This window comes from Peromyscus californicus, unplaced genomic scaffold, assembly GCF_007827085.1.
Source record: "Peromyscus californicus insignis strain IS unplaced genomic scaffold, ASM782708v3 Scaffold_12__1_contigs__length_115047231, whole genome shotgun sequence".
NCBI classification, from domain to species: Eukaryota; Metazoa; Chordata; class Mammalia; order Rodentia; family Cricetidae; genus Peromyscus; species Peromyscus californicus.
Genome location: NW_026294413.1, coordinates 25,828,291 through 25,856,265, shown reverse-complemented (window position 1 = coordinate 25,856,265; position 27,975 = coordinate 25,828,291). Strand labels below are relative to the sequence as shown.

General features: G+C 38.5%; 1 protein-coding gene across 5 annotated transcripts; it reads right to left on the bottom strand.

The window, feature by feature from the left end:
- Window positions 1-18: 18 nt before the first annotated feature.
- Window positions 19-27,795, bottom strand: Dis3 (DIS3 homolog, exosome endoribonuclease and 3'-5' exoribonuclease). 5 transcript variants are annotated; one of them, XM_052732595.1, is made up of 22 exons: window positions 27,452-27,595; window positions 27,154-27,221; window positions 26,734-26,891; window positions 24,734-24,927; window positions 23,602-23,675; window positions 22,122-22,289; window positions 19,952-20,116; window positions 18,493-18,606; window positions 18,150-18,287; window positions 17,077-17,223; window positions 15,668-15,784; window positions 15,412-15,513; window positions 14,026-14,090; window positions 13,854-13,938; window positions 12,192-12,319; window positions 8,948-9,034; window positions 6,904-7,060; window positions 4,719-4,933; window positions 4,443-4,611; window positions 4,167-4,325; window positions 3,116-3,238; window positions 19-2,507 (listed from the first exon to the last, which is right to left on the bottom strand). In XM_052732595.1, exons 4-22 carry the CDS (start codon window positions 24,825-24,827, stop codon window positions 2,424-2,426), a joined length of 2,391 nt encoding a protein of 796 aa, XP_052588555.1. In that variant the 5' UTR covers window positions 24,828-24,927; window positions 26,734-26,891; window positions 27,154-27,221; window positions 27,452-27,595; the 3' UTR covers window positions 19-2,423. The 5 variants fall into 5 exon arrangements, with proteins under 5 accessions (XP_052588555.1, XP_052588556.1, XP_052588557.1 ...); XM_052732596.1 differs by lacking the exon at window positions 27,452-27,595 and adding an exon at window positions 27,323-27,369; XM_052732597.1 differs by lacking the exon at window positions 26,734-26,891 and having other exon boundaries at window positions 27,452-27,795.
- Between the last annotated feature and the right edge of the window lie 180 nt (window positions 27,796-27,975).

The following is a 27,975-nucleotide window of genomic DNA, read 5'->3' as shown; positions in this document are numbered from 1 at the left end:
AAACAGAACAAAACAATGGATGCTAATGTCCCTCATTTAATGACATGATCTTTGCATATAAGGTATGCACATCTTCTCATTCTATCTACTACAATGTAAATACAATGAAAATAGGAGTTTTATTATCTGGGGGAATACCGACTAGTGCACAGATGCATCCCCCCCCCCCCCCCCAAGTACTTTCAATTTGGAGATGCAAAGCCTGGACACTGGGAGACTGACTGTGTTCTGTGTAATCTGCTTGGCTTCATAACTAGCACTAGAGAAAAAAACATTTTAAAGGCTCAAAGCAGAGGCCTTGGGGCATATAGGTTTTTGATCATAATTTGCTCAATTGAGATTAAAGCCTGTACTTACTAAAATCACTAGACAATTAGAATGGTAACAGACATGGGGGCTGCTCCATAGATAAAGTGCTTGCTGTACATGCATGAAAACCTAACCTACATGAGAGGTAAGCATGGCAGCATGTGGCTGTGACCCGAGATTGGGGGGGTGGGGGATGGGACAGGACTGGTTGATTCTAGCCAGTGTAGCTGAAAGTGACAAGCTCTGAAGTTGAGTGAAAGACCCTGCTTCAAAAAAATTAACGTGGAGAAACAACTGAGGAAGACATCCAATGTCCCTGACCTTACAAGTACCCATAGGTGAGAACATGCATGTGCACACATTTAACACACATAAGTGATTGGCTATTACCAAGACAACCTCATTTTCTACTGTAGGTAAAATATGGCAAATAGTTTAACATTTTTAACTTTGTTCTTGCCTGTATTCATGTTTGTATAGTACTTGAGTGTTGGAGGCTAGAAGTAGCATTGGATCCTCTGGAATTGGAGTTACAGATGGCTAAGGGCCATCATGTGGGCACTGAGAGTCAAACCAGGTCCTCCAGAAAAGCAGCTGGTGCTTGCTCTTAACTGCTGAGCCATCTTTCCAGCGCCTGGCAAACAGTTCTTGTCTTGTGTTTTGCAATAGTCTGATCAAATCCAAGGCCTTGTACATACTAGGCAGTCATTAAACCACTGAACTACATGCCCAACTCAACAGCAAAAAAACTGAGTGATTGGTGACTAAAGCTCAAGAATATCTGTTCTACATAGAACTGAAGCTTGTTTCCTTGGAAAACTGATTTTTTTAAAGAACATAACCATCCCTGTTTACATATTGTTTTGAGTGCTTATAAACTACAATTACAGCAGAGTTGTGCTATAGTTATAGTTCAGCCAACAGCCTGAAATGCTGTGTGTGGCCTTTTACAAACAAGGTTTGCTGTCTCCTCCTCTACCGTCAGTCACTGATCCATTTTATTTGGATCAAACACTACTTAAGACTGTCTTCCTTCAGCCATACAGAAGTACTTTACTTGACTGGAAACTAAGCAAAGTTGAATTAAAATTTTCCAGCCAGGCAGTGGTGATGTATGCCTTTAATCCCAGCACTAGGGAGGCAGAGCCAGGCGGATCTCTGTGAGTTCGAGGCCAGCCTGGTCTACAGAGCAAAATCCAGGACAGGCACCAAAACTACAGAAAACCCTGTCTCGGAAAAAAAAACAAAAAAAAAAAGAAAAAAAGTTTTCCTAATGTAATCATTAATCTGGGATTTTCGAGACAAGTAGTCAATCCAGTACACCAAATGAGACTTCATTTGTTCCTTTTGATGTCTTTAATACAATCCTTCCTTTCCTATATAACTGGATATAACTAAAATTCAAAGGCCATTATCTGTTTTTGTAAGAAAGCAGACATTTCCACATCTGTTTTTCCTCTGAGCTGTAATGCCTTGTTTGAGAGAAACATTGGCAACAAAGATTAAGGATAATGATGACTGAACTTACCACCTTTCAACAAAAATCACAATGTTCCCATTCAGGTCAAGATACCTGAGTTTTTGTTTTCTTATAATTCTAAAACATTCACAATTGTTTGAGGACCACTAGTGAAGTACAGGAGGCTTTTCAAAATATATGTGAACACAGTGTTGCAAATAGGCAAATTAAATTGGTAAAAAGATCAAATACAATGACAGCTCAAGATTTAGAAAGGCTTGCTCTTTGATTCTAAAATGTTATTTTCCTCAGAAATTGACAGTTTTCCCCCATATTCAATAAAGTACTAATATAAAATTAATCTGCTCTTCAATGAGCAGATGAGTACTCCATTTAAATGATCATCACAGATCCCTGAGGTCGCTATTCTGTTGCCATTTAAGTGATGGATATTCAAATGAATTTTTCTGCATAATTTGTGTTGTTGCTGAAGCACAGTGTAAGACAGATTCAGTCAGCAACTCAATAAAAATGCAAATTTCTTAAAATTATTGAAATGTACTTAAAAGTAACTAATATGCACACGAGTTTGTAAGTGTGCTTTCAATTTTGTTGTTGAAGGTAATCCGTCTTCGATGTTTTCTGTTGCATGTAGCTACTTCTCAAGTTTCCTCTTCTTCTCCCCTGGCCCACTGAGATCCGTGTCTGAAACATCAGGAGGGGTATTTATTCCTGGTATCTAAAACAGTGTAAACGGGAAAAATAAAGGGATTAGAAGCATCAGAGAAGCAATTTTTACCTCACCTTCCCCCTTTACCACTAGCACTTTCCACTTGAATCAGGTTTTCCAGTGGAGGGATAGAAGGCTGCACTGCACACAGCTATGCACACAAAGTAACCGTGGTTGGGGAGTAACCAGTGGGCTAAGTGAGAGGCTTTTCAGAGGGTACAGATCTGCACATCTGCAATCTCAGCACTTGGAAAGATCACTTCAAATTCAAGGCTAGCCTTGTCTACATAGCAAGAAAACAGAGAAGCTTCAACTTTGACAAGTGTTTACAATGTAACAACTCTTCCTCCGGTCCAATTGACCCTAGTGGCTTTATGTTGCTGCAGAGAGCAAGGATCCAAAGCCAAAAGGTTCAAAACCAGGATCTTTCATGAAGCATCTACACTTAACTTGTATATTATACAACAGGAGTATTAACTTGTATATTATAAAATAGGAGTAAAGAAATGGGCAAGAGGACCCTGATGCCTAGAATCCAATGCCAATACTTGGAATACCTAAGACCTTACCAACTAGATGTTAACTTTTCTACACCATTCAGTTAAGTTTGGTCTTACCTGTGGTTCTACAAGGGCCATGCGGATTTTTTGATGTTGAAGATTTGATGAATCTAATGTAATTTTCACTTTAACTTTATCAAACACATGGAACACTGTACCTTCTATTCTGAGTGAAGGTATCTTGAAAAAAAAAATTATTGACATTACTTCTTAAACTTGAATCTCAATTCTACTTCTAGTTTACCTTCCACGGTAATTTAAAAGTTTAACCACTCCCCAGTTAAGGACGTGAAGTTGGGAGGGAGATGTGATGGGTTCTAGAGGTAGTTGGAGGGGAGAAGTGAGAGGGTAAATAGATCAAGATCTATTTTACTCACGTATGAAATTTTCAAAGAATTAAAAATCCCACAATATTAGTAAGCATCCAGGTATTGAATACAGAAAAAAACCCACATCAATCTAATAGTCTCAAATATAGTCTATTTATGTGCACACTTCATCTTGTCACTAAGGTAGTCCTGATATACATCATTCATCTGAGTGATTTAGCTGTCTGTAGTAAAGGAACACAGCACACCATTTAAATATTCTCTTAAGAAAAGTTTAGTTGATGAGATGTGGATTTTCTGGCATGTATTTTGAGATTTAGGATACAAATATGCTGTGGAATAATCCTTCTGTACACTGTGTAAATTATGCTGTGACTGGTTTAATAAAGAAGCCGACTGACCAACAGCTGGCCAGGATAAGGTTAGGTGGGAAAACCAGACTAAGGACACTGGGAAGAAGGGCGGAGTCAGAGGAATCACAAAGAGGCAGGAGAAAACAGGACATGTGGAAAATGAGGTAACAAGCCATGAGCCACATAGTAGAACTTAGATAAGAAATACGGGTTACTTTAAGTTGTAAGAGCTTGTTCATAACAAGCCTCAGCTATCAACCAAGCATTTATAATTAATAAGGATCTGAGTCGTTATTTGGGAGCAGCTGCCAAACTCTGCCTACATAAATACAGGAAATTCTTAACAATTTATATCTATAGTTTGGAAACTGTCAAGAGAAAATATGCCCCTCTTCCCCAAGAAAACAAGGATCAGCAATACTATACCTCATCATCATAAGTAAGCCGTGGCTTTGGTTTATCTTTTTCTTCAAAAAAAACCGTACCTTCTAAGCCATACTTTGGAATTAACACCACAACTGCATTCTTTCTTACAAAGAGAATATAGGCTTCTTCACTTACTATATCTTTGCTTTTGAAAAACAACTGTAAAATACATACAATCTTGTTAGAAGTCTTATTTTGAAATTTACAAAAATAATTTTGAAAATACTAAATGAACAAAATTTCCCACTCCTAGCACTACAAACAAAAGGCAAATACCTGGGTATGAAAAGCTACTGATGCACGCTGAGCATATTGAGCCATTTTATGCCGGAAATTGAGATTTTTACATATATCTGAAAGCTTGTGTTTATCTGTCAGCTCTGGATAAGTACTATCAGCCCCAATAGCCACAGCCAACAGCCGATGAACAATTATGTCTGCATATCTACATATAGGTAAAATAAGAATGATGGCAAATTAGTTTTACATTTTTTAAATGAAAAGTTAACCATTTTCTATCTCCTTTTACTTTTGTCTGGAAAAAAACAATACCTTCTGATGGGAGAAGTGAAATGTGTGTATATTGGGGAGGCTAAGCCATAGTGATGAAAGTCATTGTCCATTCCAGAACAGAAGTAGACAGCTTGCATCATACAGCGAGTGGCCAATATCCTTAAAAGAGTGTTCAGGTATGGGAAATCAGGGGATTCAGCCCGGTCCAAAGAATCAGCCAAAGACTTAGCTGTGTCAGTCTTAATTTCCAAATTCTGTCAAAAAAAGGAAGAGAAGCACGAAATGAAACATTTCAAAATTAGTAGTAGTATCCTTCCTGCTTCTCTTTACCCTTCTCCCAATCCCTCTGCCTCTCTTTGAGATAGGGGTCACACAGTATAGCTGTGGATGGTCTGGAACCCTCAGAGATTAGCCTGTCTCTACCTCCCAAACACTGGGATTAAAGGCATGCTAACATCTAGAATTAGTATCCTCTCTTTAAAATATAAATACATTAAATAAACATGTTTGTTTGTTACAGATAGTAAGAGTTCATACATTTTATCTGTTAACTAGAGGCACTAAAAATAACTTTAAATAATGGTTGTTTTGTGCAGTACTAAAGCTTGAAAATTCCTGACTTCATTTGAAAGTCCTAAAATATCAAGAATCCTGAAGTTCCAAGGAAGAGAAGGCCCGTGGTGGCATAGTGCCATTTCTTTCTCAGTTCAGTTTAAGCTTGCTAATCTCTGAGGGGGTAGAGAAAATAAAGACGATACGGACACTTTTCAGTATGTCTGGCTCCTCTGCAGATTCTTTCCTTCCACTGAAAGTAGAAGTAAAGGCCAGGAGCAAGCTAGTCAATCAAAGTTCAGTAAGAACAATGTTATGGTGCATCCAACTCAGCTCCTGAATTCTACCTTAACAAGACAAACTGAATCATCCTTCCTCTGCCATATCTTGGTAAGAAATAAGACAAGCTCAGAAAATCCCCAACATGCAGTAATCCTTGGGACTGGGAAGTTAGGCCAGCTCCGATGAATGAGGATCAGGGTAAGTGAACTATAAAATCAGAAACTCCTACCATACTATTCCAATAGTGCAATTCCTTATGTGCTTGCAATAGGAAAAAAGAGCCTATACGTGATCCAAAGAAAACCAAAGTAAGCTAGAGTCACGCCAAGCCTAAGTATGATGAAAGAAAAGCCTAGTAGCCAGACAAAAAGGGGCATAAAGGGCTGAAGGAATATCCCCCCCTTTCCATGTAAGTCATAAATAGCCTCCTTTTGTGTGGATATGATACAAAGAGAGCTGAACTGGGGTGAACTAAAGAAAAAACAAATTACTTGTATATCTCTAAAAGCTATGCATTTCACAGAAGCTATGTGTCTGAAGAGTTTCTATAACTATAATAAAATACCATGACCAAATACAACCTGGGGAGGAAAGGGTTTACTTAAGCGTATAGTTCCATATCACAGGGATGTCAGGTCAGAAGCCCAAGACAAGAACCTGGAAGCAGGAACTTAGGTAGAAGCCATGGAAGGACACTGCTTCCTGGCTGCTCCCCAAGGCTTGCTCAGCCTGTTTTCTTATACTTGCCTAGGAATAGCACATTAACAATGGGCTGAGAAGAACCATCAATCAAGAAAATGCCCCAAAGGCTTGTCAACAGGAGATCTTATGGAGGCATTTTCTCAACTGAGGTTCCTTCACCTCAGATGACTCTAGCTGTGTCAAGTTGACAAAAAAACTAGCCAGTACACCATGTATAAGAGAGATGGAAGAGCATACTATGTCTAGGATACTGTAAATAACTTAAGTTTAAATCATTTGGCTTTAGGACTAGGTGCTCCTTATCAGACATAAAGGACTTTAGTATGTGGCTGGTGTCAATGTATATGTAGGAAGAGATGTGTCCATATCCCAAATCACATTATTTTAATATTAAAAAGAACTACTCGTATATTTTACATCAACTAAACTTTTTTTTAAAAGATTATGTATAGTGTTCTGTATGTATGCCTGGACACCAGAAGAGGGCACTAGATCTCATTAAAGATGGTTGTGAGCCACCATGTGGTTGCTGGGAATTGAACTCTGGACCTCTGGAAGACCAGCCAGTGCTTTAACCTCTGAGCCATCTCTCCAGCCCTCAACTAAACTTGATGAAAACATGAATATTAATTTTTCAGTGTAATGGATAGATTACATACATGTGACTTTTCAATCTTTAAGACTTTACCTTGGACTTGGCTGCCTTAACAAGAATCTCATAATTGGAGGGAGGTGGAGCTGGATGTTTTCGAAGCAGAGCATGTTCAGAAAATTCTTCATGAATCTTTTTTGCAACAGAAATATTTGCAAGTAACATAAATTCTTCCACCATGGAATTTGTTTCTCTGCCAGTTAGAAAAGCATTAGTAAATAAGAGAAGCCGAGACAACTGTCATCACATTTATTCACAAGTTACTTTTCTAGTGATCATGGAAATATTTCCCATGTAAAAACATTCACATGTGGCACATACCTATTTTTAATACCATAGCTGCTATATTAATGGTCTTACCCATGTCTCTCCTGGGTAAATCTAGTATGCTAGAATCATTTCAAACTGTATTGAAGGGAGGAGAGGGGGAAGGAAGCTTCCCTAACTTTAACATAAATATAAAACCAACATTTTTACCTCCTCTTACAAAAAACAGAGCTATGAAAATAAACTTTACTGGGAGAATTAAAAGCTAGGTCACACAATATTATCTAAACTCCCCAAATTTTTTCCAACAAATCACTAATATATTTTCAACAGCCAATTTGGGTGCTTTTCTCAGGTGACACTTTCTGCTATAACTCCATACAACACAGTAACACACACAACACACCCATCTGATTTCTATAACTCCCTACACACAGTAACACACACAACAGACACATCTGATTTCTATAACTCCATACACACAGTAACACACACAACACACCCATCTGATTTCTATAACTCCCTACTCACAGTAACACACACAACAGACACATCTGATTTCTTTAACTCCATACACACAGTAACACACACAACACACCCATCTGATTTCTATAACTCCACACACACAGTAACACACACAACAGACACATCTGATTTCTATAACTCCACCCACAGTAACATACACAGCAGACACATCTGATTTCTATAACTCCACACACACAGTAACACACACAGCAGACACATCTCATTTTTATAACTCCACACACAGTAACACACACCAGACACATCTGATATCTATAACTCCATACCTAGTAACACACACAGCAGACACATCTGATTTCTAGCTGACAGATGTGTAACATTATTTTCTTCACAGAGGTCATTTTTATCACCAGTGTCGAAACTTGAATTCATTTTGACTTCTCGATTCTTATAACAATCTGACCCACCTTTCATTCTCCAGTTACTCCTTCTAAGTTCTAAGCTAGTTTAATAAACGATCTGCATGCTGTATCTACCGTTTTCTTTCTCTGGAATCACTGAACACAGATTGTTAATTTTTGATCACGTTTTAGTTATTAAAATAATCCAATTCTTAACATTTCTAAAGTACATTAACTTTTAAAGTATTAGGAACCCCTCCATATGGGGAAGTCAAATGACTGTTACAACTTCTTTAAGTTGTATAAACAGTAAGATCCAAGGTTAAGATATTAGCTTCAAAACCACTTTTTTAGTAAAGACTTATTAATTTTTCAATTATGTGCAATGTTGCAGTGTGTGTGTGCGCGCGCGTGCGTGCATGCGTATGTGTGTGTGTGTGTGTGTGTGTGTGTGTGTGTGTGTGTGTGTGTGTATACACAAGACTGTAGGCCAGAGGCACTGAATCGCCCTGGAGCTGGAGCTACAGGGTGAAGTGAGCCATCAGATGTGGGTGCTGGGAATCCACCTTGGGTCCTCTCAAAAGGCAGCGATCTCTCCATGCAAAGCCTGTGGTAACTCGACCTCTGTATGCTGTACTAAGTACTTAAGAAATTAATCTGTGCAATCTTTTTATTTCTCTGTAACTATTACTACTCAAGTTCTAACATACATTAAATCAAACCAAGGTAAATTTGAGATTTCTCTACTACCTTATCCCAGTTTTGTATAAAAAAGTTAAGAAGTAAGATCACATTTACTAAGCCAAGAAACTTCACAGCTATCCTAAATGTAACAATTGTTTGGGATATAAATGCTGTGGTGATTAGTATCTACACTAGATATTACATTTAAAATTAATATTTAATATCAATTTAAAAAAACTACATGCCTCAGTTCCTTGGTCTGTAGATCTATTGGATCGTGAGTTTCACTGTCCATGTGGAATCGAACTTCTGGAGAAGACAGAGTCAAAGCCCTGAGTGAAAATAAGAGAAATTAGTCAGATGAGCCAAGGACAGAGAAAACATTTTACAAGCAATGTAGGTAGAGTTTTCCTGCCTGGCCCACAGTCAGGACAAATCTCTCTCACCTGCCAGTCCCACGATGAGAAACAGCATGTGAAGATGCCAGTAAGCCACGAGCCACGTGGCAAGGTATAGATTAATGGAAATGGATTAATTTAAGTTGTAAGAACAGTTGGCAAGAAGCCTGCCACGGCCATACAGTTTGTAACCAATATAAGTCTCTGTGTTTACTTGGTCGGGTCTGAGCGTCTATGGGACTGGCGGGTGAGAGAGATTTGTCCTGACTGTGGGCCAGGCAGGAAAACTCTAGCTACAAATGGCGTCCAACGTGGTGGCAAGAGTTTCCACCTAAAAACTGAGAAAAGATTCTAAAACAGAGCTAAAAACAGCTTCCTAATTCTCTCTCTCAAATGAGCAGCAGCTGCCGGTTTGAGCTACTGGTGGGTTCCTAGCGTGCGCTCGACCTGCAGTATGGCGGGAATGAGGCTTCTGCAAGTGGCACATTAAGCTGCATGGTGGATTTAGTCTTTGCTAGTACAAAACAAAAAAAAGAGGTTTCTGGGCTACACGCTGCTTGGATAAAAGCATAGACCCATGATAGCTCCCAGAGCTGGTGGAAAACTACCACCGCCATGTTGGGAAGCTGAGGTGGGCGGAGCCAGCAGCCACAGCTGCTGCAGTTTAAGGCAATAGATTCACAATAACACAGATTCAGATGTAATAGTTTACAATGTGTGTAAAATATACGTAGGCTTGAAAGAGATAAAAAAGGTGATATATAGAGTTATAGAAACAAATACATAGTTTTAAAAAATAAAGTCTTTAAAGAGACAGTAAAATTAATATAAAAAATAAGCCACGTAAAGATGAATATTACACAGAGAATCTGGATTGTGTTGTCTTTAACTGCAGAAAAACATTTGATCATAAAAGATGTTGAGTTAAACCAATATGTATATTTTAAAGATACCATGACTTCAAAATTTGGATGTAAGGATATGTTACTTTGGAAAGGAGACTCTGCTTTTGTTCCCACAGAAAGCCAAAGGCTATGGATTTATTCCAGATTAAGATACATCAGGTTTGACCAGCCAAGACCCCCTGAAAGATCTCCGATGACACCATGGCCCAGATGATCCAACATCCAGAATGGTTTCAAGGCAACTGGCTCAGATGATACAGCCTCATGGACTACTCCATAATCCTAAAATTTTCTTTGTTTCCCCATAAGATACAGCGCCCCCCTCCAGCAGGAAGTAGTAAGAGAAGCTACGCCCAAATTCCCAAATTATATGTAATTTTACTTTGTTAAGGTTAAAACCTTTCTTTTTGAAAAAAAAATGGGGGAAGTCCTGTTGGATGTTCTGTATGGCAAATGTGTTGCTGATTAGTCAATAAATAAAACACTGATTGGCCATTGGCTAGGCAGGAAGTGTAGGCGGGACAAGGAGGAGAATAAAGCTGGGAAGTGGAAGGCTGAGTCAGAGAGACACTGCCAGCCGCCACGATGAGAAACAGCATGTGAAGATGCCGGTAAGCCACGAGCCATGTGGCAAGGTATAGATTTATAAAAATGGATTAATTTAAGCTGTAAGAACAGTTAGCAAGAAGCCTGCCACGGCCATACAGTTTGTAAGCAAAATAAGCCTCTGTGTTTACTTGGTTGGGTTTGAAAGGCTGTGGGACTGGCAGGTGAGAGAGATTTGTCCTGACTGTGGGCTAGGCAGGAAAACTCTAGCTACAAAGCAATCCCTTTAAAACAGAAAATGAGTATACCAAGTACATAAGCATTTTTCTTTTTATGACCATCTACTAAGTTTGATGTTCTATTGTCATATAAAGCCTAACTCTTACATTTTTATTAAGCTACATAAACTTGCAACTACTTTTTTTAAGTGGCTAAAAGAACAGGCCAACTGGTATTTCATTTTCCATGGGAAACAATATATTGTGATGGGCAATGATGGAGAGGACAAGGCCAGCTCTTCCATAGGTAGGTGAATCAGAGAAGATGCATAGGCAACTGAGTGGAGACTGATAAAATTACTCCCACTCGTACATCATAAAGACTGATAGCTAGTCATATTAGGTTGCTGTGGTCTAAGAATATACTATGCTAAGGCTTTTTATGTGTGGTTCTTAATGAGGGGACTAGTTCTCCTTCGCAGATTTCACAAGGATACATAGAGAAATCTAAAGTGTTTTCAGATATGATGCTACTTTCACCAAGTTCCAAATCAATCTCAAAGTTTGTTTCTTGTTCTGTTTTTCTGGGTTTTTTTCCTTTAGTTTTTTGAGACAGGGTCTTAACTTTAGCTTTGGATAGATTCAGACTTACTACTTAGACCAGGCTGACCTGGATAGAAGTCATAGATCCACCTGCCTCTGCCTCCTGAGTGCAGGGATTAAAGGCGTGTGCTACTATGCATGGCCTGGAAGTAATTTTAATGAGATTGGGCAATCTTGGACAATCATGGGGAAGTTAAAAAAAAACAACAACAAAACCAAATTAATATTAACTTTATACTTAAGTGAAAAGCTTGGGCAGCTTTACTCAAATTTAATAATTCTGTTTTCATGTACATACCTCATCTGTAAAGAGTTTTAAATTTCATATTTAATTATTCAAATATGGTAGTCATTGGCCACAGCTGGCTGCAGAGCATAATTATCTGTGGTCGCAAGGAGTATAGAAGGATGCTCACTTGCATTCAGGAACTTAAGTTAGGCACTCTGCATGACTACACCAGAGGTAGCGTTTGCATTACCAGCAAAAACACTTTTCATAACTGGCACTCTTCAAGATGTAGAGAGAGCCCAGGGACCAACCTCTGAAAGGCTCTTGTACTTGGTTCCCTTACAGCAGTCTTTCAAAATTGAAGCTACTTTTAACTGCTTTCTTTTCTAACAAGTTTGAGCTGACACTCTCTTATACCTGTTATGGTTAGGCAAATGCCATGATATAATCTATTAAATATAGTCTACCAGCTAAGTAATCACCATTCTAACAAAATCCTCTAAAGAAGCCAAATGTTATCTCATATCATAACTGATATTAATCATAATCATAAACTAAGGCCTGTCTTAGTAGATTTTTTAAGAACATACCCCTTTTCAATCCTTCCTTTTTTTAGAATTTTAGCTAGTTTATTTAATCCACGGAGACTAGTGGTGATATCATCGTTCATAGCTGCTGAATCAATTCTCATCTGTGCTTCAGCATACGTAAGAGAAGCCTAAGAAAGAAACCTTAGGTTAACATAATTCTCACAACCGATAAAAGCGTATTTACTATATGAACCATACTGTGAATGTGTGTATCCATGTGTTAGTACTGGACCACACAGGCCACCATGCACGTATGGTGGTCAGAGATGCTAGTCCTTCCTCTTCCTTGGCCGAGACCGGGTCTCATCTTTTATTTTATCTCATATTCTACGCTTTCAAGAAGCCCAAAATAAGTAATGAGAAATCTACAGAGATTCTTAACTTTATACTAGGATTTCTGGTTTAACTGAGGCATTCATTATGTAACATAAGCAAATTTACATTAAAATAAAGGAAAATGGCAGTTTCCTTGATACTTTCATTTTTAGTATATTTTTAGGTAATACTAGAATATTCCTTAATACTTTCCTTTTGGTGTATTTTTAGGTAATATTTGAATAAATCATAAAGCAGATTCTGCCTATTCTCTGAAAAACTTTGCAAAGGTCATTACTTCCCTTTTCACTGGCAAATAAGAGTCTAGACGTATTTTATAGGAGACACTAACCAAAAAAAAAAAAAAAAAAAACGGACCAGAAAATGGGGTGAAAATGGTAACAGATAATCCAAATATGGAAATAGCTGCTTCTGCTTCTATCTAGATGGAAAAACTAATATTTTTTCAGATTAAAAGATAAAAGTAGCTTTATAATTAAAATTCAAAAACATCATAAGGGAGTAACATATTTTTTGGGGGTGGCGTTTTTTCAAGACAAGGTTTCTCTGTGTGGCTTTGGAGCCTATCCTGGATCTCACTCTGTAGACCAGGCTGGCCTTGAACTCACAGAGATCCACCTGCCTCTGTCTCCCAAATGCTGGGATTAAAGGTGTACACCAACACTGCCCAGTCTTAGAAAAATGTTTTATATGTTCATTAATTTCAATTCACAAAATTTTGTTAAAACTATATTTCAGAGGACTATCTTTAAAAGTTGAAATAATTCCCACATCACTATTTGCTTGTTAACAATTCCTTCTACTCGTCATCAGAACACGGTGATACGGACTTAGGAGAAAAAACTGGCTAACTTTCCGAAAACATCATTACAAGAAAAAGAACCCAGCATACTCTGGAGGACTATTAAGCACAAAATGAGAATGAACGTAAGAGAATATGGGGAGAGGTACAAAAATAAGAAAAATCTGGCTACATTGTTTGAACATAATCTCAGGTTAGTCCTACTGGAATCTAACTATAATTTATGGTAGCCAGGATGCACGTGGTAGTTTTTCAAACACTACTATTTTTAAGTAGGAATAGCCTCAATTACTAGAGTTACTGAGTTAGGACATAAAGCCCTTTAGTTGAGGTATGTCAGTTCTAAGTTCCTGAATACAGGACAATCACTACATAATTTCTTAATAACATCAATTAAATAAAGTTTAAATTCTGAAACAAATTAGGGACTGCTACAACACTGAACCTAACTTTTTAAAAAGTACCTAAGAAATTGTTAAAAGCACCAAAAATTTGAAATGTTAGATATAAATCATAACACTAACCTTTGAATTAATTACACTTTTGGTAAATCTTGTTTTTAAGATTTCAGCATTATGATTCATTTCCCAAATACAGGAAAATGCCAACCTTCAGGGAAAAAGAGATGGTATTTGTTTATGGGAATCAATTACTACAGTTAACAAGATACTCATATCAAAAAAAGTACAGAAATACCTGTCAACGTTGGATCTTAAGGAACATAAGTTAGAGCTAAGCAACTCTGGAACCATGTCAATCCTCTGAAAAAGATGGCAACAGATCTTAGATTACTCTATCATATTCAATATGTCTTAATTTCCATCTGCAAATAGCATCAAGTGAGCAGGAAAGGGTGGTATATTCTTGTCCCTTTGACTAGAGAATTAAAAACATGACAAAGTCTGTAGGAAGATACAAGACTGTAATTACAGAAGGCAGTAAGGGTGGCATGCATGCCAGTGGATTGAGGTTTCAGTCCTCTACATGAAGCACCTTCCTGTCATCTCGAAATCTGAAATTTCTGGTCTTTGTAGTTGGTACCTGGTAACTTACAAGCCCTTACCAACTGAGAGTTTTTCCACTACTAAACTCAACTACATGGTACTTTAAGGAAAAGCTTTATGGTCTACTTGGAGCATGATCTACAACAAATTAACTTCCCCCTTCTCCGCATCTCATCATCTGGTCTATGTAAATCTATGAAAACCATACTTGAAAGGATTTTTAATTTTTTGTATATGCAAGTTTTGCTTGCATGTCTGTGCAACACGTGCATGCCTGGTGCCTAAAGAGACCAGAAAAGGACACTGGATCCTCTGGAAATGGAGGTACAGACTGCTCTAAGACATCATGTGGAATTGATTCCAGGTCCTCTGGAAGAGCAGTCAGTCCTTTTAACTTCTGAGCCATCTCCTCAGTCCACCACCACCACTCAAAATCATAAAGAATCAATGCTACATAATGTCTATCAGCTAATTTAAATGTTATTTGGATCACTGGATATCAAAACAAACCTAATTATAATTTTTGTTTTGTGTTTGAGTATGGTATATGTTACAAGTTCATGTATGTAGAGGCCAGATGTTGAAATTAGGCATCTTCTTTGATCACACTCCGCTGTATTTTTTGAGGCAGGGTCTCTCACTGAACCTGGACTTCACTGATTTGGCTATGCTGGCTGGTTAATGATCGTCAGGGATTCGCTTGTTTCCGCCCACCAATGTTAGAGTCTCAGATGTGGTAGTTTCTGTTTGGCTCTAGGGAGCTGAACTCAGGACCTCATGCTTATGTGGTAGTTACTTTACCAACTGAGTCACTGCGCCAGGCCATAAAAGGCATTATTTTCTTCTGATTTAGGACACCTTCACCCATGTATTTCCTGTAGCTAAATATATCATGTATTTACTTCAAACTGTGATTGCTCATTAAACCAAAAGTTCCTGGCTCAGCCTTCAAAAAGATGAGATAGGATAATAAAGAGTTTGAGGCTAGTTCTGGCCTACGCATCAAGACCCCGAGCCCATCAAAACAAAATGCCAAAGTGCTATGATCAGTAAAAGATTTTAAATTTAATACATTTACCTTTTCACAAAGATAAACAGTTGTTCCTCTTCTGGCTGATTCTTGATCCAGTGCATTTCCTGGCCTGATAAAATGGCTAACATCAGCAATATGAACACCAACCTTAAAAAGATTAAAATGAAAGGATGTCAATCTGCATTATTACGAACACAGACATATTGTAGCAATAATTTTATATTCTGGCCTGGATTAAAGAAAACAATGAACCCTAGAACTGAATCACATCTAGCTAAGAGTATTGGGACAATATAGGTACCTCCAAATTTCCATTACTGAGTTCTCTACAATGCAGGGCATCATCTATATCAGTACATCCTGGAGGGTCTACACTGCAAACACACAGATGTCTCAGGTCTTCTCGGTTTTTCATGTCCTAGAAATCCCATGTTAAAAAGAAAAAAATAACTTGAGCAACACAACAGCAACAAAGCTCTTAGGAAACAAATATCCCCATAAAAATAAGTCAGCTTTCCATGTTATGGAGAAACTTGACATATGCTACCAGTTCTACAACCTGGAAGATGTCATCTTTCAGTGAGAAAAGCAAATGATTTCTGAAACACCTCACTGTCGAACATGGTCCAAGAATGGAGTTGAATTATTCTTGGATTAGGCTTTCATGCCCGTCCCAGGTGTTGCGGCTAGTAGTGAGTTTACTTTTATTTATTACAATTGGCTATTATTACTTGCTTATACACCTCAAAGGAAAAAACCTGTTTTTGCCACGTTCAGCTTATCCTTGTGACTGTACACCTTACTTATGTGACTCTACTTAACCCTCAGAGTATAAATTGTCTGATGCTTTGAATAAAGTTGCCTATTGCATTCAAGTTTAGTCTGCCTCATTTTTAGGCTCCATTCTCCCAGATTCCACCACCTAAGAGCAGTAAACACCTAATAATGCTGTAACTAACTAAACGTGAAAGAGCCATGGTTTCTACATTTTTTAAAAAAGCTTTATTTATTTATTATGTATACAGTATTCTGCCTACATGAATGCTGGCAGGCCATAAGAGAACACCAGATTTCATTATGGATGGTTCTAAGCAACCATGTGGTTGTTGGGAATTGAACTCATGACCTTTGAAAGAGCAGCCGGTGCTCTTAACCACTGAGTCATCTCTCCACCTCCACATATATTTTTTTAAAGATTTATTTATTTATGAGGTATACAGTGTTCTGTCTGCATGTATGCCTGCAGGCCAGAAGAGGGCACCAGATCTCATTACGGATGGTTGTAAGCCACCATGTTATTGCTGGGAATTGAACTCAGGACCTTTGGAAGAGCAGCTAGTGCTCTTAACGGCTAAACCATCTCTCCAGCCCAGATTCTACATATTTAAAAACACAGAAATTAACTGCATTCTGGTCTGGTGGCTCAGTCCTGTAACTCTAGGTACTCAGGAGCCTGAGGCAGGAGAAATGAAAGTTCAAGGTCTACTTGGGTTACAGAGTAAGATCCCAGCTAGCCTGGGCAACTTAGTAAGACCCAACTGAAAAGAAAAACCCAAATGTACAATAGGGCTGAGAACTTAGTCCAGTGGCAGAGTGCTTGACTAACCACAAAAGGCCCTATCTTCAATCACCAATACAAACAACATAGAAACCAAACTCCCTAGGATAACGGAGAATCCATAAAGTCACTAGGAATTCTTTTCAACTTACCTTCTCAGTAATGCTCCACGGCATCTTAGGCAGGAAGCTAAGAACAGCCTGGGAGAAAGGCTGGTGAGGAACATCATGCTCAAGCAACAAAACTTCGGTTTCTGTCTCTTTCTCTCCAACATCACCTAAATTTTTAACAAAGTGTCCCTGAAATCAAAAGGTATTATCAGAAAGGCACACTTTGCAACTAATTAATATTTTATTATACTAAATCTTCCAGCACTCTATGTATCACCTCAATATTTCTAAATCTTTCTCTAACATATTAAAAACAACCCTTTGGCCTGGTGGTGGTGGCACACACCTTTAATCCCAGCACTTGGGAGGCAGAGGCAGGCAGATCTCTGAGTTCGAGGCCAGCCTGGTCTACAGAGTGAGTTCCAGGACAGCCAGAGTTCTCAGGCTACACAGAGAAACCCTGTCTTCAGGAAAAATAAACAAACATACAAACAAACAACACCCTTTGGGCCTGGAGAGATGGTTCAGCAGTTAAGAACACTGTTGTTCTTGCAGAGGACCCAGGTTCGACTGCCAGCATCCACATGATGACTCCCAGTATCTGTAACTGCAAATAGATCTGACAGCCCCTGCTAGGACCTCCCTGTACACCAGGCATACACTGGGGTACAGACATACATGCAGGCAAAATGCCCATACACAGGAAAGCAAACAAACAAGAAAGCAAAAAGACTTTCGGTGAATCACAGGTGAAAAGGACAAGATTTTTCAATTGCCTTTGAGAGCCTGGTCCTTAGAGCACAATGCCTATGTTTAGTTCCTGTTAATTTTCAATGTAAAATCTACTTTAAAAGCAATACCTTCAAAATTTGGTTAAAATTTATTTAGGACACAAATGTTTCTTCCATAAAGTTTGTAAGTAAAGGTTGTTTGGCGATTTGAGTAAAAGTAGCCACTTTTACTCCATCACTTACACTAGAATTAGATAAAATTTATCTATGCTACTTATTAGGTAACCATGAAATAGTTGTGTACATTTTCACTAAAAAAATCAACAGTATTTGTCACAAACTCTAATTAAATACACAAAGGTAAAGTTAATATTTTAAGCTTACATTTGGATATCTAGAATTTCTAGGCCAACCATCAATAGCGACAATAATTCTCCGTCCTTCTAATGCAGAAGCCTGTCTGGTTTCTATCCGAATTCGTGGAATTCTCTTATCAGCAGGTGTAAAGAGATGTCTTCTTGACTAGAGAAAATTAAAAAAATTATTTACCATCCTGGGGATCAATCATAGTAGCCCTAGAACATGTTAGACAAGTCCTGTACCACTGAGTTACACCCTAGCAGGGGAAAAGCGACTGTATACAGTCTGGAGACAGGGCAGAGAGAGAGCTTTGAGTTCTAAACAGTGACCACCAGTGTCCAGTCACGGTGACAGGTACTTCACTCACCTCCTTAATGTCAGACTTGGAAAGCATGCCACAATACGGTCTCCAGTTCCTTTTGATGATTCCTACAACTCGACCGGTAGGCCGTAACATTTTTTCACTTACAGCAGTCTTAAGCTGAAATACAAAAACAAAAATCTTCCATTATTTTTCTAAGTAAAATGAAATAATTTTTCTTCCAAATTAGAATATGCACATGGACACTAATGCATTTCAGGTAGCAAATAATGACATGAAATTCAGAACCTTTATGCCTCAAAGTTCTAGACATGAGCATACCAACTGCACAATGCTCATTGTTCCATGATAATAAAGCACTCCATAAATGGTAAGTCAAGAAGCACGCTGCTGAATAAATGGGTCAGAACTTCCTGTTTTTCAATTTAATATAAGGATTTACTGACAAAAACACATGCAACTCTAGGATTATGAGACTGAGACTTAGTACCAGTTTAGATTAATTAGATATATGTAGTTACTAATTAGGTACTATGTAGTTATTATAGTGAACATGTCATGTTGGATCTAATCCATTACAAAATAAAAGCATCTTTGACAGTTCTATCTTATCCTAAATTAAGAGTCAAATAAAGAATGTAAACCACTAGAAATAGATCCTATAAAATTATACCTCTAACAATCCCAAAGGATTGGATTCTGCAAGAATGTTCTAGTAAGACTGCAGGAAATTAAATATAAGTAATGAAAAGAGGAGCTACACGTGCTACATTGAATACAAATGTGTTATCCTCATAAAACGGGTAAGTAGGTCACTTCTAATAGACTTAATAACACATGAGAAATAACTCATCCTACCTGATAAATGTATTAGTAGAAATGCAATAATTAAGCAAGTCCAAATGCAAAGACCTAGAAGCATGTTTTCTAAGAAAATTTTAACATTGCAAAAAAAATTTCAGAAAGTTTTACATTTCTATTTACTTAAACTTCATTAATTCAGATCATATACTGAATGTTAACAGACTTCCACTTTCATACTAAACAACTCTAAGTACTTAAACTCATTTGAGTACAATGTCACTGAAAGAACATGAGTTTGTGGACTTAGAACAGAAATCAACTATGCACATAGCCTGCATAACTTGCATTAAAATTGAGAGTACAGAACTTGAGACTGGAGAGACGGACGGCTCAGTAGTTAAGAGTACTGGCTGCTCTTCCAGAGGACCTGGGTTTGATTCCCCAAATCCACATGGCAGCTCACAACTGTCAGTAATTCCAGTTCCAGGGGATCTGATATCCTTTTCTGGCTTCTGAAGGCAGTGTACACACATGATGTACAGACATCCATGCAGGCAAAATACCCATACATGTGAAATAAAAATGAATAAACCTTTAAAAAAAGTTCTGAACTGTGATTTCACTCAGTAAATATGAAAACAATGGCATGTTAAACATTACAACAATATGGACGAAAACCAAAACTTGCATTCTCTCATACCATGAGTTCTCTCTCCTCATCTTTCTCCACATCATCTTCATTTTGGCCTTCATCTTGTAAAACCACAGAAGATGGTGCCACCCACTGACTCTTGGGCAGAAGTTCCACAGCCACAATGTCTTCATGAATAGCTCTGTTTAGATGTTTAAGTCCTTGTATAAGTATCTGTGTAAAACAATAAGTGGCATGGTATGTGTTGAAATAGATTTAATGACAATAATGAAAAAGTCATCTAATAGAGGGCAATATTCTAACCACTGCATATAATATCTAATTCTCTTAATGGTTTTTCTATTTTAAAATAATAAGCTATGTCAGGCTTATTGGGTAAAATTGTATTACACAAACTTAGTTTATCTGAATTTGGTCCCCAGAACCCATGGTGGAAGGAGAGAACTGACCTCTGAAAGTTATCCTTAATTTCTCCATCACACTTTGGCAGTTCACTCCCAACTCACATATCCACATCATATATACACAATCTTAATCATGTTAAAAATTAAAATAAAGTACTATTCTTTATATACTCTTAATTTTTAAACTTCAAGGAGAAAAAAAATTTCAGGACATATGGGTTTTGTTTATAACTCCACCATAAACAATGGCAATTAAATACTTGGGAAGATCAAACTACTTAAATCTCAAGATCTTGGCTGGTAAAAATGAAAACACAACTACTTTCATGGCTTGGGGTTGAAGACTAAGGAAAATGCAGCAAGTCAAAAGTTAGAGAAATTTGATAAATAAAACACTCTAGAGCTGCTATCATGTGTTTGTGAAGCCTCCTTTTTGTTGTGCATATATTATTTATTACAAGTAGATATATAAAACAGAAATATCTCATTTTATAGTATTTGATAATGATTCTCTTAAAAGGTGAGTTAGTAGAAAACTTTTAAATAATCAGTCTCATAAAAAAGTCATTTATTAGCTGAGCAATGGTGGTGCTCACCTTTAATCTCAGCACTTGGGAGGCAAGCAGGATCTCTGTGAGTTCAAGGCCAGCCTGGTCTACAGGGTGAATTCAAGGACAGTATGGCTAAGCATAGAAACCCTGTCTCAAAAAAACCAAGCCAAATCAAGCCAAGCCAAGCCAAGCCATAAAAAAAAAAAAAAAAGGTCCTTTATTGTACTAGTATTTATTATTCTTTTACCAACTAGGAAGAGAAGAAGGTAAGGTGGAGAAACGGCTCTGTCATAAGGTGTGTCTTAGAAGCATACAGATCTGAATAAGTCCACAGACCACAGAAAAATCGTGGGCACGGTGGTCCACACCTGTCATCCAGCCATAAGCAGGTAGAGACAAAGGATCTCTGGAACTTACTGGCCAGTCAGTCCAGCCTAACTACTGAGCTCTACGTCAAAACAAACTCTATCCACAAGGAAATAGGCCATGCTTCTAAGGATATCACCTGTGGCTGTCTTCTGGCCTCCACTCACAGGTACATACGTGCACATGTTAATTAAAAATAAAAAGTGAGGCAAATTTAAATTATCATACAAAAACTGTAATGAGCACAATGTATTTTAGTGTATAAAGAATTTATACAGGGGCCAGAAAGATGGCTCAGGAGAAATCTTAGGCTTACCACTAAGCCTAAGATTCTGAGTTCAATACCTAAGACCCACTCTTTGCAAAGAGAGAACCAACTCCTGTTCAAGTTTTTTTTCTGACCTCCACACATATTGTGCATGCACATATACATCACAAAAATAAAATTTTAAAAAAACTTTAAAAGGCAAATTTACATACTGTCTTAGTTAGGGTTTCTATTGCTGTGATGAAGCACCATGACCAAAAAGCAAGTTGGGAAGGAAAAGGTCTAGTTGGCTTACACTTCAACATTGCTGTTCATCACTAAAGGAAGTCAGGACAGGAAGTCAAACAGGGCAGGATCCTGGAGGCAGGAGCTGATACAGAAGCCATGGAGGGGAGTTGCTTACTGGTTTGCTTCTCAAGGCTTGCTCAACCCACCTTCTTCTAGAACCCAGGACCACCTGTCAAGGAATGGCACCATCCACCATGGGCTGTGCCCTCCTTTACTGATCACGACTGAAGAAAATATCTGACAGCTGGATCTCATGGAGGCATTTTCTCAACTAAGACTCCCTCCTCTCTGATGACTCTAGCTGATGTCGACACACAAAACCAGCCGGTACACATGCTTACCTCTTTTTCATCATCTTTGTCTCCATGAATCCACACTGTAGCTTCTAAATAATTTTCCCTGCTAGCTCGAAATGTTCCTTGAAGGTATGAACCAGATTTTATGCCTTGTTGGAGCTTACTTAAAGGAAGGTGCTCTGAAAATATTATTTTTCCACTTTCTATTTCATTCTATGAAATAAGCAAATCAAAAGTCTGTTATTTAATGTACTGTTTTCAAGAGCATCATACAAGTTAAAAATCTACTTTATGAAATATACAACTGAATTTAAACTAAGAGGAATATATTTTCAGGGCACTGCTATCTAAAACAACTTGCTGTAATGAAAGTGCTATCTTTTCAATGATGTTCAACATGGTAGTCACTAGGTACAAATTCTCTGAAGAGTTGAAATATGTATAATACAGCTGAGAAAATGGATTTTAAAATTTAAATTACATTTAAACATCAACATGTAACTAGTAACTAGTTATTAGAGAGGGTACTCCAAAAAACGTATTCCAAAAGGCCAGTCCAGCTTGTATCTTCTAGCATTCTTTTAGTTTTGTAAAGGAGTTAAAGACAAACAGGATGGGAGAAAAATTGTTAAAGAAACAGAATGGTTTGGAACCTAGGGCCTATGGTGACACTGTGCGCAGCCTTGGTGTAGGGAGGAGGGGCTTGGACCTGCCTCAACTGATGTACCAGGCTCTGCTAACTCCCCATGGGAGACCTCGCCTTGGAGGAGGTGGAAATAGGGGGTGGGTTGGGGGGAAAGGCTGGGGGGTGGGAGGAGGGAGGACAGGGGAATCTGTGGTTGATATGTAAAATGAATAGAAAATCTCTTAAAAAAAAAAAAAAAGAAAGAAACAGAATGGATATATGTATCTTGTCCTATTAGATACATCTACTTTGGTAACAACAGCTATCATTGTTATCAGGTAATAACACTTGAGTCATGAAAGAGGATATAAAGTGAACTGTTTTTCTTTTTGATAAGGTAGATTAAGCACTTAAAAATATATTTGATAGTCAAAGTGTGAAATTCAATGTGAAGTTCCACAGCTTCAGAATGGTCACTAACTGTACAGAAAGTCATTAAGACTTTGGGTCTTATTAATAATACTGCATATTTTTTATTTGTGAGGTCTTAAGACAACATTTTTAATTAAAACAATAGCTACCATTTACATTTATCATAGCTATGTGCCAAGCCACGAGACAAGAATTACATGAAGCTTCCGACTATACTCCATTCAGCTCTGCTAATAACGGCATAGTTATTGCTATTTAGCTTACATCAAGTCAATTTATTTAGCAACATCATTTCAATAAGCCAATCACAATTATCTTTTCTTGTTTGGTTGTTTATAACCTCACTCTGTTCCTATTCTAGCTTATTGGCATGTTCTAATTTATAAATCTGGAAACTATAAGTCTAATGTCCAAGATGGCTATTTTTATATTTTCTTTTTTTCAAAAACAGAACATACTGAAACATACCATTTCTTCAGACAAACAAGCAAGACGATCTATAAGTTCAGGGTTAGCAGTCAGGCTCTTTACATATTCTTCACCTGAAAAATAAGTTAATGTTTTTAAATTTAAGGGTCCATAATTTTATCTAGGCATGAGAGAACATGGGTGATCTTGTTTTGATAGTACATCTGCCATTTTTTTTTTTTTTTTTTTTTTTTTTTTTTTTTAAATATTTTTTTTTAAGATTTTGTTTATTTATTATGCATACAGTGCTCTGCCTGCATGTATCCCTGCAGGCCAGAAGAGGGCACCAGATCTCATTACAGATGGTTGTGAGCCACCATGTGGTTGCTGGGAATTGAACTCAGGACCTTTGGAAGAGCAGCCAGTGCTCTTAACCTCTGAGCCATCTCTCCAGTCCCACATCTGCCATTTTTTATACATGAAACAAAAGCTAAATCTGTTGATGTGATCATAACTAAAAAGAAGCAATGGGTCTAGTATACATGAATTTTTACTATGTTAACTGCAAATAGTGAGGAAAAATTAACAGCCACTATTTACAACTGCTTATTAGCTCACTAGCTGAGAAATTTAAAATGTAAAAAGAACGTGGGGCAGTAGTGGCGCATGTCTTTAATCCCAGCACTCAGGAGGCAGAGGTAGAAGGATCTCCGTGAGTTCCAGGCCAGCCTTGTCTACAGAATGAGTTACAGGACAGCCAGAGTTGCTGTTATTCAAAGAAACCCTGTCCCGAAAAACCAAAAGTAAATAAATAAACATAGTAAAAAGAAGTCTTTAAAATAAAATGTAGAAAGAAAGATGGCTCAGCAATGAAAATCAGCTGCTGCTCTTGCAGGGGACCCTGTTTCAGTTTCCAGCACCAACACGGCGGCTCATAACCATCCCTAATTGCAGTTCCACAGCTCTGGACACCTACTTCCGACTTCCAGTCAGGGCATGCATGTAATGCACATACATACATGCAGGCAAAAGATGCGCACATTAAAAATTGAAAAATATTTGCTTCAAATGTAAAAAGATCGTAAGAAATTATACAGGACAATGAGATAATGAGTCATGTGAACATTTGGCCTGATACTAATTTTTATATACAGTTGCAAACATGCATAAAAGCGTCTATGTTCAGACCTACATGTGAAAGCTGGTATTCCCTCTTCTACAGCTTTGTCTTTGTTTTTCTTGTCATTTGTTATAAGGATAACTTGTAGCTGACTTTCTGCTGACATTTTCTTCAAATGTTCGTTGTACCATTTTGCTGCTACTCGGATGGCTCTATCATTTCTGTCATTAGCATTCTCCCCCTGTTCTTGCTCTATGTAGGTCTCTCTAAACGTAAAAAAGGAAGAAACCACAAAATACAAGGTAAGCAGCAGAAACAAGGACGTGTAAAAACTTGAGTGGTCTGACAGGCACTGAAGTGAAAAGTCAGTGGGTATACATATTTCACTTGAACTTCTACGGTCAAAATAATTCTGATAAGATCCTTTCAAGTTCTCAAGACAACAATTTTCTGGAGAAGAAATTTATGTTATTAATGGGAAAATATAGAGGTTCAAATAGTTTCATTTCACAAAAAGAAAATGTTAGAATTTAGACTTCACACTGGGGTGTTAAATAATAGTTTCCTGGGTGGGAGGGATTAATAGAACTTTGGAGACCAGATAATAAAACTCTACTCAACAAACCATGGATTAACAGGCAACTGCTAAGCTCTACAGTGTGACCAACTGTCACACTGTATGATCATGTGATTCAATGGCCACTCAATCCATGATCCATGTAGATCATCCATGGTCAACACTAAATACATAGCAAAGACTATGTAGAACCTATAAGGCCACAGCTCTCAAATATAAAAGTACATTTACATACTTCTTTAAGTCTGTTCTTCAAAGCCATATTCTTAGTATTACTTTATTCCCTACCATTAATTGTACTTACTAATGCTTCCAGGGGTGTCCAGCCTTTGGACACTGCAACATAATTCTGTGCATCTACAAATGTGTTGGGCCACATTCGTAACTATTCTGGTGCACAGGGGTCCTCTGGTTACAAATCTGATAAACCTAAGCTTATCTGTAAAAGACATGGTCATAAAATTTGAATTTGGTTTTAACGTGACGGACTTAAGTAACAAAATCTACATGAGATTTGCTTAGTGTTCTAAAGTCTTCCAATCAGTCCCTATATTGCTAATTCCTACTCAAAAGCACTTAACTAATAAACATCCTACTAAGCCTACATTAGCAATCTGATGCGCATGTTCCATACAATCTTGGTCTTCTGGTACTAGAAAACAAGTGGTATCTGTTTCTGGAGTTTAAGGAGGTGCAATGAATAAGCAGCCCACAGGCACTTTTACTGTGTGTGTGTGTGTTTAAGCAATACTTAGTTTCAAGATATAAGAAAGGACTATACCTGACAGGTATGGAAACATTTTGAATTACTACACTTGGGACTAATAGGGGAATGCTATTGGAACACACTTGGCCTATATAGGCCAAACATGCTACCTACATGTACCTACAACCTATAAAATAGTTTTCACACAACAAAAAACTACTCAGTTCAAAATGTTAATAATTTCAAGGTTGAGAAAGTATCATAGACACCCATCATAAATTATTTATGATTATAGGCAATCCCTTTATGTTCTGAGAGCACACATTGAGTTCAAAGGTCATGAACCTAAATTATAATGAAGAATTGTTTTTAGAAATCCAATTCAATAAATCAGCTGTAAGATATGAACCTTTAAAACTTATTAATCATAATTTCATATTTTAAAAATCATTTTCACAAACACACATTTTTAAGCCTATATGTTATTCACATCTTATGATATCGCAGGAGCCTGAATGATAGATCATTTCCAAAGAATCTATCATTCAACTCAATATACACAACTTAAATGGAGTATTTCTGACACAAAAGTACTATTATAGCCAGCAGCTCCCAGTTTAAGGTGTGACCTCACTGACACTGTGATCTTACTTGAGCCCCACTTAGCAATGTTTTCTACACAGCTACGTAACAACCAAACAGCACGTCAAACTACAGACCGTCTTTGATGAGTGACTCCCAGGCACTTCCCTTTAAATTTCGCGAGCTCTACGGTCTTCTGATACTTACTTATGGTGCTCATTAGTGAACGTATAGAAATGCTTCTCCTGGTTATTCGTCACATCCCTGATTCGTTTATATATAGGGGCACTCCGGTTTCTCACTTCCTGCAGGACTGTCTGTAGCACAATTACATTCCTGATAGCAGGGTCCTCCAGAACATCAATCTTAAAAACAAAAACACAAAGTTAATTTTCCCATGTTCTCTTAGAAATTGTTTCTGTCAAAGCCTAAAATTCTGTTACAGTTTAATCCACTGACTCTCCGTTAGGCCAAAGCGTTACTCTGCTGTAGAAAAAGTGACAACCGTCACTTGGGCCCGGTAGGCTTGACAAGAGCACCCGTGCACGGACCGCAAAAGTCTGCAGTATTAAAGCTATGAACAAATAAATATGCTGGCCCACACAGTTTTTGTTCGTAGGCACTTACAAGCTGCCTGGGGGTCGCACTCTGGATGCCACAGAAGCCCAGGTCCCCGGCTTCCAGGCACTTATAATCTAAAGTAGAAGAGACACCAGGAGTTAGCAAATTAACGTGTCTAAAACTACGACTCCAAGAACCGAAAAACGGAAAGAAAAACAACATTAGGGAAAAGTACCTCGGCCTGGATAGCGGGAAGCGAGGGTGGCCACAGTAGGGGCCTCTCCATCCCAAGCCCCGCCTCCTCCCCGGTTCCCTACCTGCCACGCCCCCTTGTCACCACGCGGCGTCCCGCCGGGCCCCGTACCTGGTGCAGCAGCACGTTGGTGTCCGGCAGAAGGTAGTGCGGCCACGGGCAGAGGCTGCTCGCCTGGTCCCGGGGCTGCGACTCCAGGGCCGGGCCCGCGTGCGCCCCGTCGCAGGCCGCGCAGGCCGGGGCCCCGCAGCCGATGTCATCCCGCAGGTAGTGCTCGCGCACGATCTTCACCACGCCGCCCGCGCGGGTCTTCTTTAAGAACGTCTTGGACTTGAGCATCTTGTCTCCCGGCGTAGAATCCGGACCCGGGCGGAACCCAGACGGCTACGGAACTCCAGCGGAAAACACGTCGGATCAGAAACCGAGGCGCCTCAGCGAGCTGCCCCTCGCATTTCCTCTTCTTCCCCGCCGCGAGCAGGGAAATACTCACGTCTCGCGAGAAAATATCAAGTCGGACTGGTAATGTTAGCTCCCTGATGGTCGTCACGATTGGGCGAGAGTAGATCGTTTCCGCCCTCCGCCGGGCGGGGCTCTCCTGCGGACTCCAACTCCCAGCCTGCACCGCTTCGGACTGG

Bases quoted from the DNA above. Each gene is read 5' to 3' on its own strand.
- Dis3 (XM_052732593.1), bottom strand. From the start codon at position 27,679: ATGCTCAAGTCCAAGACGTTCTTAAAGAAGACCCGCGCGGGCGGCGTG. The intron at 18,288-18,492 runs GTGAGTGAAGTA...AATTTTCTCTAG, and splicing joins CCAAGTCTGACATTAAGGAG to TCAAGAAGACATCTCTTTAC. The intron at 14,091-15,411 runs GTAAATGTATTA...CATCTTTTTCAG, and splicing joins CTGTTTATCTTTGTGAAAAG to AGGATTGACATGGTTCCAGA.